The following is a 14,953-nucleotide window of genomic DNA, read 5'->3' as shown; positions in this document are numbered from 1 at the left end:
TCAAAGATACATTTCATCTAAGTATTTCTGAGATAGACTCACTAACTCAATTACTCCAAAAATAACCAAACAAATAAAACCAGGCTGGAGTGAAAGTCAGAAAGATTTGAAGCATGAAGAGAGCTCGACGTGCTGAGAGTTATCTAAGTCAATATTTCCTTTTTATCTCAGTTTGGTAGTGAATGTGCTCTTTTACATGGCAAGCTATGAGAACAAATAAAATTTTAGTAACTAAGTGAACTGTTACTTTTCAACCATGACAAAAATGACTTAAAAGGGAAAAATCCTAGTGGATGTTTTGGAATCTCATGTTAGAAGCTAAAGTGGTCTCTTTACTGACCTTAGAGAAGACACAGAGCTATACCTATACATTTAGAACTAGTTTCAAAATACCTGAATTCAATGCAAAACAGCCATTTTACATGAGTATTAGTAGCTTTAAAATCTGCCTGTATTTCTAAAAATACCAAGTGTTAGAAGAAAATATGAAGCAAGAACTCTTACATGGTGCTACTGGTGCATAAATTGGTACAACCCTTTGATGAACAATTTGCTAATAGCAAATAAAGTTGAAGTGAATACTGTATGGCTTAGCAATTCCACTTCTAAGTGTCTCCCCCAGAGAAACACTCACACATGTGCTCAAGGAGACCTATGTGCCAGAATGTTTATAACAGCATTGTTTGGAAGAGTAAAAAATTTGGAGACAACATTAATGACCATGAACAGAAGAATAGATAACTAGATGATGAAATATCATACAATAAAATACTATTTAGAAGTTAAAATGAATGATCTCAGGCTTCACCTGTCAACGTCAATGAATCTTGCAAGATAGATGCAAGATGATAGCATTTGTATAGTTTTAAAAAGTGCAAAACTCTATACTTTTAATGGATAATTTAGAGTAAAATATGCATATGCTGGCTAATGATGAACACCAAACTAAGGATGGTAGCTACCTACCTCTGAAGATGGGGTGGGGGGCGGGAAGACACAGAGACAGAGACAGAGGGAGTTTATGATATTGAATATTATCCTCTCTCTATTTTTATGTCTGAAACATTTCATGCTGTAAAACATTCTGCTTACTTTAATTCAGTACTGGAAAAGTGGATTATAACGTCTTGTCCCCTGATGATTGAAGTATAGTGAAAATCTACACCAAACTTACCTTCCATACATCCTTGTGGGATTTTTTTTTTTAAATCTTACTTGCTAGCTGAAAATAACTGTCACGAACTCTTTTATGCAGTCTTCATAAATATCTTAAGAAATTACTATGAACTAACATACCAGCAGAAAACTACCATAGAATAATCCTTCATTGACTTCACAATGCGTGATTGTAAATGTGTTGTATAGGAGAAATATTTGCACTTAAGAAATGTTATGGGACTTCCCTGGCGGTCCAGTGGTTAAGACTCTGTGCTTCCACTGCAAGGGGCACAGGTTCGATCCCTGGTTGGGGAACTAAGATCTGGTATGCTGCGTGACACAGCCAAAAAAAAAAGAAAAGTTGAAAAAAAAATTGTTTTACTTTGCAACAAAATAACTACTTGTTGCCACCTGAGAACAACTTTAAAGGTCTGATTTTTAAATATTTCTAGGTCATAAATATTCTGCTTCCTTAAACAACTTTTATATTTTAATTCACAGTGTATTTAGTGCTCACTCAGCAATAATTGAGTAGCAGGACTGTAAAAATGATGAATTTTTAAAATCGAATAATTAGATTGTGTCAATTGGTATGTTGAACAACTGGCTCTCTTAAAAAAAGTATTTGTAGTATTTGTCAGTATCTGTTGTGTAAATACCCCTATCATGGTGGATTTCAAGCTACTGACATGAAGTCACTGAACTGGACGTTGGAAAGAGATGTGCAAAATTCACATTTGTGAGTTGGTATAAGCCAGTTCCGGCACATGGCTGATTTTATCTTATGAAGCAGACACAGTGCTAGGCCCATAGTAAGTGTTCAGTAAAATTCCTTATTCCTTATGCGCTAAGATTTCCGAATTATAACCCACCATTAGGTAATGTGTAGCTATGCTTTTAGCTGTATCAATTACCCAAATTTACATTTTCTAAAGTAAAAAAGTAGATTGTGATCTCAAGCACAATCATCTAAAACAACATATGGAAGAGAGTGTGGGCAATGAAAAATATGGGAGGCATATTGAGAGAAATTAAATCCCTGTGGCGAAGAACAGCAGTTTGATTCAGATATAAAACTTTGAAATCCAAATGAAAGCCAAGAGCTGACTATAAAACCAAGGTACAACAATAAAATACCTACCTAAATAAGGATACAAAGCACAGGTAAGAGAGGTAAATATGGCTTCTGGAGAACACAAACACAAAAGCAAAACATGTTAACAGGAGAGGAAAAGGCTAAAACAATGGTCTTATGGGTGATTCTTTTTTACATTTCCTAGAAATTAGTAATAACTCCTCTCATAATCCTTGGAAGGACATGAATGTATTTGTATTTGTCTCTCTTCCTTTCTATGGCATATTCCCTATGTGTTCAGGTTGAATATCTCATTCCTACCCTAGATAACTGTGTTTTGCCCTGAGGTAGTCAGTAATGGCTTGTTTTTCTTCCATTTCATTCACCCATTGGTTCATTCAACAAGCATGCACTGAGTTTCTCAGAGACCTGGCTACTTACTTTCAGAGCTGAGTTTTAATATCATGAAAATGCATGTTTATTTTTGTAATATATTCCAAGAGGAAAATAGATTTTTATATATAGATCTTCACTAAAGCATGTCATGTGTAAATCGTGAGACCCCTTAACTTTGTGAGGTCAGCACCTAAGCCACTACACGGTTATTGATCTGGAGAAGCTATCTACTGCAGCATTTCTTTTTTTTTTAAACTTAAAAAAATAGATTTATTAATAAATTTATTTATTTTTGGCTGCATTGGGTCTTCGTTGCGGTGTGCGGTCTTCTCATTGTGGTGGCTTCTCTTGTTGTGGAGCACCGGCGCTAGGCGTGCGGGCTTCAGTAGTTGCAGCACACTGGCTCAGTAGTTGTGGGACGCGGGCCCTAGAGTACGCAGGCTTCAGTAGTTGTGGCTCGTGAGCTCTAGAGCGCAGGCTCAGTAGTTGTGGCGCCACGGGCTTAGTTGCTCCGCGGCATGTGGGATCTTCCCGGACCAGGGCTCGAACCCGTGTCCCCTGCATTGGCAGGCGGATTCTTAACCACTGCGCCGCCAGGGAAGCCCTGCATGCTGTCACTCTTATACTTCTAGAAATGCTTGCAGTAGGGCTTCCCTGGTGGCACAGTGGTTAAGAATCCGCCTGCCAATGCAGGGGACACGGGTTCAAAATATAGGAAATATTCCTATTTCCATCCTTCTCCAATCAAGAGGTAACTCTTGGGGGTAGGGTGGGGGTGGGGTTCAGGGGGCAAAAAAGCGGTCAGTCTCCTTCCGAGGTGAAATGATCTGGCCAGGAGTTCGAAATAGTACTCTCGTTCTGTGAGGGGGTCTTGGCTGTCTTCCAGAAGCCGTTGCCTCTTTATCTATAAGAAGGTGTCTGCTTGCTGTTCTTCCCTTCTGATACCTTTCTCCATACAAGAGGTTGAGATTAACTCTGGAAATCTCAAGGCAAGCCATAACTCCACGGACACGGTGGAAGAGGTCTGCCTTGAAAGTACTCTTGGAGAAAATGAGTGATCTGTGTACCTGGATTGGTTGGAAAGGGCAGGGGTCCCATAGTCTTTTGCCTGCTGTGACTCCATAGTTTCCAGAACATGATTTTTGTGGCTTTAACCATGAGATTTTTTCCCCCAAGTTTTAATTTTGTATTAATCCACTGATCCTAGCATTTTTTTTAAACCCTGGGGTTTCTAAATGGCATCAGCCTCAGATTCAAAAAGAGCCCTAATTCCTGAGCGCTTTGCTCAGACAGGCCTGTCAGCTGCTGAGGTCTGTTTTCCCAACACCCAGGGCTGGGCGGCATTGTTAGCATCCCAGATTCAGCGGGCCTTTGAAGCATTCCTTCAACTCTCAAACAGCAGTTCCTGGGGTAGGCTGCTGTCTCGGCGTGCTGCCTGTTTTACCCTGCGCAGCTGCAATGAATCAAGTTGAAATGTTGCCGGGATGACTGTGTGCCAGATGACACTGATGAACTTGCTCTAGAAGTCAAATGTCACATCTGGAAGGCCCAGTGCTCACAGCTGGGCTAAAAGCCAGGCACCAGCACCGCAGGTTCATTCCACATGTGCTGCCCTGAGCCCAGGACTGCGGTTCCAGTTTGCTATTCGACCGCCACTCTGCCTTCCCCGCTACCTGTTGGTCTTCTTGATTTGGTCACCTGTTTGTCAATTAGAGCATCACTAGTAAGAATTTCAGGCAGTTTTCACTCCCAGGTTTGCCGAAAGGATCGCCACCAATGCAGAATGCCCCGGCGGCCCTAAAAATATAGACAGGGCTCTAATTGAAAGCACCGTACTTTCACAGTGTGGAGTGGGATACCTGAGTTCTAGTCCTGGCTCTTGACATTGTGTTACTTTGGGCCTGGCATTATCTTGGCCTCAATTTCCTCATCTGTTAAATGGGTAGAGGAGTTCGGATGGTGTCTAAGGGCCTTTGCAGCTCAGACATTCTTAGATTGGACTGTAAACCTTCAGAAGTGGTTTAGAAATTATAATTAAGCAATTTTGCGAACTGGTCTGTCATGGTACAGGAAAGTTGGGGAGAAAACCTTTCTTTCTCCCTTGGCAGAGAAAATTGGACACTTTGCTCCTGTCAGCATTTAGCAACTAATATTCAAAAGAACCCAAAACAGTCACACTTAAACAGCAAGTTGAAATGACCGCACTAAATTAACACACTTTTCTTCACTCAGCAGGAGTTCTATTTTAATCTGTCACTCTCAATATTGTTGCAGCAGCATATTTCAGCCAATTTAGGTTAAGTAGCTACAGCGATTTTTGAAAGCGTTAATGATTCTTATATGGCGACTGCAAATGCTCTAGGTAGAATCTAGCGAGGGCCTGGATCCAAAGCCGCTGGCTCTTAGGTGGGCTTAAAGGCCCCATATGTTTAGTGGTGGCAACATGCCACACGTGGGTCCTAATGAATCCAGTCATTTTTGAGCCTATGGGGAAAAAGGCTGTGGATTTCAGACTGATGGGCCCAGGAGCTCCTCCCTCTGCCACAGGGAAGACCAATCACAGGAGGTATAAGGCCATGCCCCCATGGCTGCCTTTGTAAGGGGTGGTCTCCATGGCAACAAGGCCAGAGTGGCTCCCTTTTATCAATTGCAGAGCCCTGGGCCTACAGACCTTTCCTCACTCAAATTTGAAGTAATGTGTTTCCATGCATGAATCAGTACCCTCCTTACCCTAAGGCGGACCATTGCAGTGTCTCCTCTCTCTCCTTTAGCCAACAATAGCTGAACTGATTTCTTTTGTTTGTTCATGAAACCTCAATCCCAGGCATTATTTTTATTTAAGTATGTCCTCTTCCCCTGATACTCAATACAAGACTAATTCCTGTTGTGGGATAAACATGGGTTCAGATTCAGCTAACATTTACTGAGCAACTACTGTGTAGTAGTGTAGTAGGCACTGACAAGGCAATTCACATACATTATTTTAGTTAACTCACAAAATATGTAAATGTGAACTTAAATTGTAATGAACACTCTTGGTGTTTGGCATACAGTAATCACTCCTTGAATATTTGTTGAATAAAGGAATGGAAGAACACGAACCCACCGACTACCACAGGGTCAACAAGGGCCTTTGGAGAGCATCCTGTCAAACTCCCTTATTGCACAATGGAGAAATCAAAGCATAAAATGTGGAGTGACTTATCCAAGGGCATATTCACAGCTGTTTAGACTCAATCCTCCCGTGTGGATCCAGACCACTGTCCTCACCAGGACACACACATGCTGCCTCCCATGAAAGCTGGGTGACGGCAGACCATCAAATCTCTGCTGTGTCATATGGCACTTGGACACATTCTTCTGAGTGTCCTGCTGAATGTAGGGTTTGGGAGCTCTCTCTGGGAATGATTCAACAAGAAACACTTTGAGAAATTGAAAACTACATTTATTGATACTTATGTTTGAAAGACTAAAGGAAAAAGGGATTAACTAGAGTAACTTGAAAGAAATCAGCAAGTGTAAGGCCTGGTGGAGGTGAGATGAGGGCAGGAGCAGCAGCAGCTTGGTGGGGTCAAAGTGGTCCAAAACATGATGTCAGTAGTTCCACATGTAATCACATGCAGGGTAAATGATTCACATCACCCAAATTCGTGAAAAGCCAAGGTCTGAATCAGAACACCAGTTTAACTCACAAAGGGAAATAGTCTAACAGATCGAAGTATTGATTGGTCAGTAACCCTCTAGAAAATACAATATAGAAGGCCTAATTATAATCAAAAAGTGGCTTGGGGAGCACGAACCAGAAAAAGGGAGTTGGTTGGCTCATTGGAATGAGTGCATCCCTCTTCACTGTGGTGATACACCAGTTGAGGAGGCATGACGCCTATCTTCTCTGGTCTGGGCAACTTCTTCCTTAGCCCTGGACAACACTGGAGACACACCAACAAATTCTTTCTTGAAGACTATTAGCTCTAGTTGCAAACTGACTGTTCTGACAGGGGACAAAACACCTGGGTTGATGTCAGCTTTCTAGGGTACAATGACATGCCGGTTTGCCTTCATGGAAGCATGTCTAGTCAAACCTCCATAACAACACAATTAAAGCCCTTGGGAAACTATTCTGATGGGTCGTTCCTTCCATTATGTATGTATTTTAATAATGTGACTGTCTGAGAGGAACTTTTCCTCCAAGTTCAGGCACCTTACTTCATCCCTATGTGATGAAAAGCAAGTCCAAGACCAAACTGAGAGCAAGTCTGGGTTTGATGGGTATATATAATTGTGCACAGCAGGAAAACAGTATGATGTTCCCCTTTCCTCCTTTAATGCCTATGTAAGGAAAAGGGGAGAGAGGGAGAGAGAAAGAGCAGAACTGATTTGGGGATGAGGAGTTGGCAAGGACAAAGGATGCAGGAATAAGGGTACCGGAAAAAAAAGTAGGGTTTTCCATGAGTTTTAACCTGTCGGCTGCTCCTGTGTTCTTCCTGTATGAGTGTGGTGCTGGCCTTGTGATGGACCAGACCAAATATCCTGGATACGGATCTAATAAATTTTAACGTTTTGATGGGAGAGGTGAGAAAGATCTGGCACATGGACTGCTGCTAAGGACGGAGAAGCAGGGAGTCGCCTCAGTGGAGAAACATAATGCCTGATGCACAGGATGAAGAACTTAACTTCACAGTTCTGTCAAGGGCTGGACCTGGAGGAATGGGCACAACTTCCCACCACAGTATATTTCTCTAGTGATTACATTTTCTAATCTACTTATTCTAGTAAAATATGAATTCTAGTTAGACTTCTTCCGGTAAAGAGAAAAAGCAGTATTCATAGAATGTATATATTCAAATCTAAAGAGATGGGAAAGTGATTAGTGAGTAAAGGACCTTGTCCATGTTCAATCCCAAATATATCGGCCTTGGAAATACATTTTTCTTTAAGTGAGCTTTGTTTTTTCCCTAATCCAGTTGACATACCGGGATACCTTGGTATATATTCCATATTTCCCTTTCACTGCACACTCTTCGCCCCAGCTAATAATTCCAGTTAAGAAACTGGTACCTTCCACTTCGGTAACATGGGGTCCCCCACTGTCTCCTTGGCATGAATCTTTACCTCCCTCATGGAAGCCGGCACAGAACATGTGATTATAGATGGTGAACTTTGTGGATCGGAGGCATGTAGCTCGGTCAACAAGTGGAACTTTCAGGTACTGAAGAATTGAAGCCGATCTCCCTCTGTTGAAGACTCTCCCCCAGCCACTCACATAACCATATCCAAATTTGAGGAAGATGTTCGTGTATTCCCTGTCAGCAATGCAAATAGGGGTTACGTAGCTATTTAGCATTAAGGGTTCATCCAGTTCCAGAAGGGCAATGTCATGGCTGTACTTATTAACAGATGCGTTGTAGCTGTGGTGAGGAATAGCACGGATCACGTTTCGCTTTTGCTCTGTAGGTTCTGTCTCCTCGGTGTTATGCTCACCTATTGAAAAGAAATTTCTTTTTCAATCACAGTCTTTCCCACAAAGAAACACGTTTTCCAAGTGTCCACCTAGCATCATTGAAGTACCTGGCAGTCAAGTGTCAAAGATCTTATATTGTTACGATTTTGGTAAAATGTAATGAGGGTCGATGCATACTTTTCAGACCAAAAAGCCATTCAGGACCATCGGATAGATGGAGCTGTTCACCCATGCTGTTACAAGTCTTACATGGTTCACAGGTGATAATGAATCGACTTGTTATGAATTATCCTAGACGTTCCCAATTTCAAAGATTTTGGCCGCTTTTTTGAGCACAGATAATACATTTATTTGGTCATTCATTCAATGTTAACTGAGGGCAGGTTGCAGCTTGTGCCAGGTGCAAGGATACAAGAATCAGTGATATGACACGGCTTTTGGGAAGGCGCAGTCTGGTGGGGAAACGGACACATCAATAGATTAATTGTACTGCACTGACATGAAAGGTCCGCCAAAAGAACGATGGGGGACTTGGAGGATGGAACACATTGGATTTTGAAAAGATGGCCCCCCTACCACTAGTTCAACTTATTTAGCAATGAGCTTATTAAACCTTAGTAAAGTATGATCTAGCAGTCATGCAGAAGATCTAGGGATGTTGCAGACGTCTATCATTCTTTATTTACCTGCGACAACAGTAATTTTAACACCAGGTTTGAGACAGTGGGCTGCAGTTACAACCCATTTTTCATTAATGATGGAACCTCCACAGAACCCATCAATTTCATCACTCAAAAGGACCTGTGGAAACAAAATTATGAATCTTACTACATAATATATTTGATCCAGAACAAAAAAACCCATGTGTGCTGTTTAGAGGAGTGGGCAAAATATTGGCTTCTAGGTGCTGGCAGAAGTGGAGTGTTTCTGGAAAGTGTCAGCTTTGAAGATGAATTAGTGTTTCTGGAGCACAATCAAAAAAGCCATTTCTGAAACTCTTGAACAGAATGAACAGTGATAGCCAGGGGGAGCGCTAGATGAGGCAACCGTGAGGAAATGGCTTCTTTTGATGATTCAGGGCCCTTGGATTCCTTTTCCAGGTGAGTCAGGTTCTCTGATAGCACGAATTGCTTCACGGGGATATGGCAGGTACATTCAGAAACGCACTTATTTGACTCCTGGGGATCAATAGTTATTACCGAGTCTCCTGTCCCTGCACGAGGAAATATCCTTGCTACAGATCATTTGAAAGAGAAAAACTATAGATTTTTCCAGGACGTCTTTTCAAGCCCTTTCTAAACCAGAATGATATGAAATGAGACCTATGGCATCCCTAAGGGCTGTGCTATGGCCATCCAGGCAGTGAGCCACAGAAGAACTCGCCCACTCCTTCCGGTCTTCCCCAACTCTATTCTCCTCCCCCAACTGGATCCGTAAGCTGCCTCTGTCCTAAAAGGTCTATTAAGCTATGTTTGATTTGGGGACAAAGCAGACAAAAGTGTTTGGGTGCTGCTTTGACCCTGGACATTATTAGATAAGAGGCCAATCCATTCTTTCATCTGTACATTCATTGTATAGCCAGAGTGGTTCATGAATATTTTTACCACCTCAATGTCTAGATCAAGTTGGAGAATTTCACTTCTTGTATATGCAAGGGCCTTGATCCATCTGAGAAGTGTGAACACTAGAGGGCACACTAACATTTGGTAAACCCTTTGTGGGCCCTGACTAGCCCTTGTGAACTGCTGACCTTTTACTAAAGCACACATAGCCCCAGGCATAAACCCATTCATAATAAACTAGGGAAGGGGTGTGGTCACTCCTTTCAAGTGTGAGTCTGAGAAGGTCCTTGGGGGCATATTCTAGTGAAGATTCTTTTTGTCCTGAATTCAGTTTATGGAACACTTGCTAAATCCTAGACACCAAAGCACTAGCCTCCTACCTGGAGACCTATGGGCCTGACTCACTGCAAGGCTCTGACCCTCTTTTCCATACTCAGGTTTCCCTCTCATTCTAGCTGTTGCTTCTTATGTTGAAAAGTAAAAATACAGGAAAACTCACACAATATAATAAACACCAGTGTACCCATTGCCCAGGTTTAACAATCTTAATTTTTTTTTGAACCTGTATCGATTGCTTACTATGGATAATCACTGTGCTAAGTGTTTTATGTACTTTGTGGAGTGACAGTAACATATCCATATACAGATGAGCAAACTGAGGTTTAGATATGCAGTTAGTTAGTTAAGGTTAGTTCGTGGTGAGGCTGTGATGCAAACCCTAGTCAGCCTGACTTCAGAGTCTAGGCTTCTAAGCACCCAGTATTTCTCCGAGTGTGCTTGGTGGGCTGACTGCTGTAGAATCATCTGGGATGCTTGTAAAATGCAGCTTTGGAAGCCCACCCAGACTTAATAAGAATATTTGGTGGCTGGGAGGGGAGAAAATAAAGATCTCCAGAATATCCTTATGCATAATTAAATTTGAGAAATTCGGTTTCAGAATTCCCAAGGCTTGGTGACCTTTCTGTTTTAAAAGTGCTCACTCCGGGCAGGGCTGGCTACATAATTTGTAGGGCTTGTTGCAAAATGAAAATGCAGGGTCCCTTGTTCAAAAGCGAGGAAAAAGTGTCACAGAAGATACTAAAATGCAAAACTTTTTCTTTTCTTCTGTGGTCTCTCACAACCTATCATGGTGTTTTGAATTTACTGTTCAAAGTTGTGCTTCCTCGGGTATGGGGGATATTCGCTGGGCGAGCACAGATCCTCACAGGTGCCCAGGGACTACAGCCTGAAATCGAGCACGCAAGCACAAACGCAGCCCTCAGCTGTCAGGTCCCCTCTTCCGCCAGCCCTGTGCTGATGCCCTGTGCCCCAGCAGGGGGAAGGGTAAGTCAGTCTTTCCCACTGGTCCACTGTAGCAAACAACAGCAAGCAGTGACTCCCAAGGGATTTCAACTTCCCTGCCAGGATATGTTCAGGTCCTGGAATGAAGGTGGACAAGAGGTTTGCCCCAGCCATTCACCCTCCAAATGTGCTATGAGGCATTTCTGGTCCTGAGATGCCATGTGGCCACGCCCTGTCCCCAAATGGCATAGAGTCTGTGCACTCAGCCTCAACCCTCCCTGTGCCTGTGCCGAAGGAGGATGACAATGGTAGCTGTTGAGGGTGAGGAGGTGGCATCTGCCAGTGAGCCAGGGGTTGGGGGTGGTAGTGGTCACTGGGCAGCTGTGGAAAGGGGAGACAGAGCTAGCCAAGGCACCACAGGACAGGGGAGAGGGAGGTCAAGAATCCATCCCTGGGTGGTGCTGAGAGGTAAGAGTGTGGTGACTTGAGGTTCCAGGTCCCCAGCACACGCATGCTCCATTGTCTCATTGAACTTGAGTTACAAAACACAAATGCAAAGCATTGAACTACAAATGCGGGAACCTTTTGAAGACAGGGCCCTGTGCAAGTGCACTTGGTCACCAGCTCATGGAGCTGGCCCAGACCTCAGGTGAGTTTCGTCACCAAGCAAATTTGCGTAACACTGTTCTTTACTGGGCCTAATGATTACAACTGAATACATTTGCTCAAGTAACTGGAGTCAAGCATTCACATGCAATGATATAGTGGTGCTTCTCCTCTATATGAGAGGTGAATTGGACATCTCTCAGCTTAATGGGCTAGTTAGGCCAGAGTGAATGATAGCCACAGCCCTGGGCACAGAGACTAATCTGATGTAGCTAGTCTGACTCCTGCCAAAGATTTGCTGCCCGGAGCATCTACGATGTTCTGGTGCATGACTGAGAAATACAGTTGTGTTCTTCTAAGCCCGAAGTGTGTTTTTTTGCCCATTCCTGATTGGTATTAGAAATTTTAGCAAACATCTTTGCCGAGAAAAAGCCCTAAAATACATTTGCATTTAAAGATATTACAAGCAACTTGGTTTTGGAATGTTTGCTTGGCTACCTCAGGATCACAGCTATCTAAATATTAGCTGTTTGGGTATGAGCTGTCTGCTTGGCGAAGGACAAGTTCTTGTATGACATCACTTTGGAGAATGTTGGGAAAAATGGGAAAGCATATGCTCTGAGCAAGGATGTCGGAGTTCTGATCTGTCAAACATTTTCATGTTTGTCACATCCTAACAGGAGCCTGTTTTCTCTTTCAGACACCCACACACATCTGCAAAACACACATTCACATATCTGTTCTGACGTTCTTCACTGACCATGCCAGCCTAGAGTGATAGCTGCTGCCCTGTTGTTCCCTTCCTAACCTTTTAACTCAAACTTGGCTTTTCCCTGTGATTTCAGTAAACCCTCACTCTCCCTACCTAGCCACCTCCAGCTTTACAGTAACATTTTTTCTTTGCACACTTGTTCTCTTTCATATGAAGAGCAAAACCATTTCTACATGATGCACAGCTTATTATACCCACAGGTGTGATTCGCCCAGCCCTTGGCCCTACTTCATTTTTCTGGGCACAGAGGGGATGCTCACTTTTGGCTTTTAATGGTTAACTAGACTTGTCATTGAAAGAAACTTCATCAAACCATCCTAGAGAATAATTGTCTAAATGTTCTGTTCAAAATAGTTTTGTGAGGCCAGATGAGATTACATATGTTATGTTTTCATTTCTGCTAATTGGAGCTGTATCATCTGAGCTAGGAAAAATAGAGGATCACCTTTCCAAGTGAAGATATATCTATAGCCTTAGGACCTTCCTGTAGCATCTTCCTCCCAACCCCCCCGCCCCCCCCCACCCCCCCCGCAGAAAAAGAGGAAGTTCTGGTTCGTACAGATGGTAACTGCATGTTGTCTGCTATGGGGGTGTATCCTAATCAAATGAAAGGTTTGGGTCTGTGTAGGTAGCTGTATAGGTCAAGTGCTCGGGTACCTTTAAGGATAGCTTCAGCCCAAAGCTGAGGAAAGCCAAGACTGGGGAAAATGCTAAGACATTTTAAAGATTGTTTAAGCCAAGAATAGAATAAGGAATAGACAGACTGCCTCTCAAGACATATTTTGCTGGGTAAAATGGTTAAATACAGGCAATTGCATAGATACAGCCTAATATAAAGGATTAAGGAAAGCTTAACTACTCGGTTTCCATTGTATTCCGTTTTTATCAATCTCATAGAATGATCTTCAAATTATTAAATGTACAATAATTATGGCTAATACAGAGCCTGAGGCCCATGATAAAACAAAAGAGAAAGATCTGGTACTTCACACACAGGGCCAGTCGGATCCTAACTCAAAGCAGAAGAGGAGGACAGAGCTCTTGGGGACAGGCTTGCGCATGCTCAGAATTGTGGGCTGGCAGGGTCAAGTGCGTGGGACCAAAACCCAATAAAAGCTTCAGAAAGCCGAAACACAGTGCTACTTCCTCAAATCTCTCACTATTAAGCTGTTGATGAAGGTGGTCTCATGGTACAGGTGTTGCGATTTCCCAACTCTAATGTTCACATTTTTCATTGTTTCCCTTTGTAGCTGTATGAAATTCGAGTTCTGTTTTTTTTTTTTTTTTTTTTTTGCGGTACGCGGGGCCTCTCACTGTTGTGGCCTCTCCCGATGCGGAGCACAGGCTCCGGACGCGCAGGCTCAGCGGCCATGGCTCACGGGCCCAGCCGCTCCGCGGCACGTGGGATCTTCCCGGACCGGGGCACGAACCCGCGTCCCCTGCATCAGCAGGCAGACTCTCAACCACTGCGCCACCAGGGAAGCCCCGAGTTCTGTTTTAGTTTCCCACTCCGCTAAGGATATACCGACTCTAGGAAATAGCCTTTCTGTTCCTATATAAGAGTTAACCCTCTCGCTTCCTCTCTCTGCTCCTAAGTGGCCCTGCAGAGTCCCTGCTTCCCGTCCCCAGAGTTCTCCAGGGGCTCTGAGCCCAGCGCTGGGCATCTGGAGGGAAAATGAAGGAAACTGGCCTCACACCTCCCTCCGCTCCTTTCTGGGGTGTTCTGTCACTGTGATGTGAGGTCAGAGGTCAGGCAAGTCTGCCTTCACCTTTGGCCTTGGGGGTCGGGGGTTAAGGCGGCCGGAAGCGCAGGGGCTTCTGGGAAGCGTCTGTGGCTGACCCGGCGCGGCTGTGGCTGTGGCGGCGGCGGCTTCTCCTCTAGCCAGGAAGCGGAGACGAAAGCCCTAGAATAAGGTAAGAAATGCACGCGGCCGCGGACAAGCTGCGCGAAAGGTGAAGCTCGCTCCTTAGGGTCTCAGAGTTGCACGGGGTGGCTGCGGTCCCTAGCCTGTCCTGTCTCATCTCCCACCAGGGGAGCCCGAGCCCTCGAAGCTCTCCGGGATGGGGTTGTCCCGCTGCTGCTGTCCCAGTGACAGAGCAGCTCGAGTCAACAATTCCACGAACATATGTTGAACCAAATCTCCTCCCCGAGCTGCCCAGCCCACGCGGCCGACCCAAGTGGTTGGAAAGGGCTTTCTTAACTGGGGCCAGTATCGACCTGCCTGCCTGGAACTTTCACCCGTAAGTCTACAAAGAAAAAGTTGTCGTCCCCTTTCTCTTGTGGCCCTTTAGCTCTCGCAAACAGCTCACCTAAACCTTTTCTTTAACAGACTAGACATTTCCAGTTCGTTCAAACTGTTTGTTACTCCAGAGGAAAGTGAACTCTGTCTGTGCTGCTTTGTGGAATTGCTTCACCCACGTGGTCGCGTTATTTCCCATCCCCTTTTATTGACGCATCAGCATTTTGAATCACTTTTTTGCTAGGTGATATTGCTAACCAGTATTTCCTATGTCAGAGCCACAGATCTAGTTTGGCCATTGAAACCCCAGCTGTTTGTTGCTAGCTTTCTCTTGATGCCTGGGCTGCAGCAGGTGTGTTGCAGTCTTGTCTGCAATCAGATCAAGCATTTCCACCTTGCAGA

General features: G+C 43.9%; 1 protein-coding gene across 2 annotated transcripts in view; it reads right to left on the bottom strand.

The window, feature by feature from the left end:
- Window positions 1-6,293: 6,293 nt before the first annotated feature.
- Window positions 6,294-14,953, bottom strand: part of F9 (coagulation factor IX) — a 29,510-nt gene continuing 20,850 nt past the window's right edge. Inside the window, exons 7-8 of one of the 2 annotated variants that reach the window (XM_065900453.1) lie at window positions 8,777-8,891; window positions 6,294-8,110 (exon numbers count right to left, since the gene is read on the bottom strand). In XM_065900453.1, coding sequence (XP_065756525.1) covers window positions 7,563-8,110; window positions 8,777-8,891 — 663 coding nt within the window. In that variant the 3' untranslated portion in view covers window positions 6,294-7,562. The remainder of the gene's footprint in view (window positions 8,111-8,776; window positions 8,892-14,953) is intronic. The other variant, XM_065900454.1, reaches the window with a different exon arrangement.

The sequence above is a fragment of the Phocoena phocoena genome, chromosome X (genome assembly GCF_963924675.1).
Source record: "Phocoena phocoena chromosome X, mPhoPho1.1, whole genome shotgun sequence".
Classification (NCBI taxonomy): domain Eukaryota; kingdom Metazoa; phylum Chordata; class Mammalia; order Artiodactyla; family Phocoenidae; genus Phocoena; species Phocoena phocoena.
This window is presented reverse-complemented; position numbering and strand designations above follow the sequence as displayed.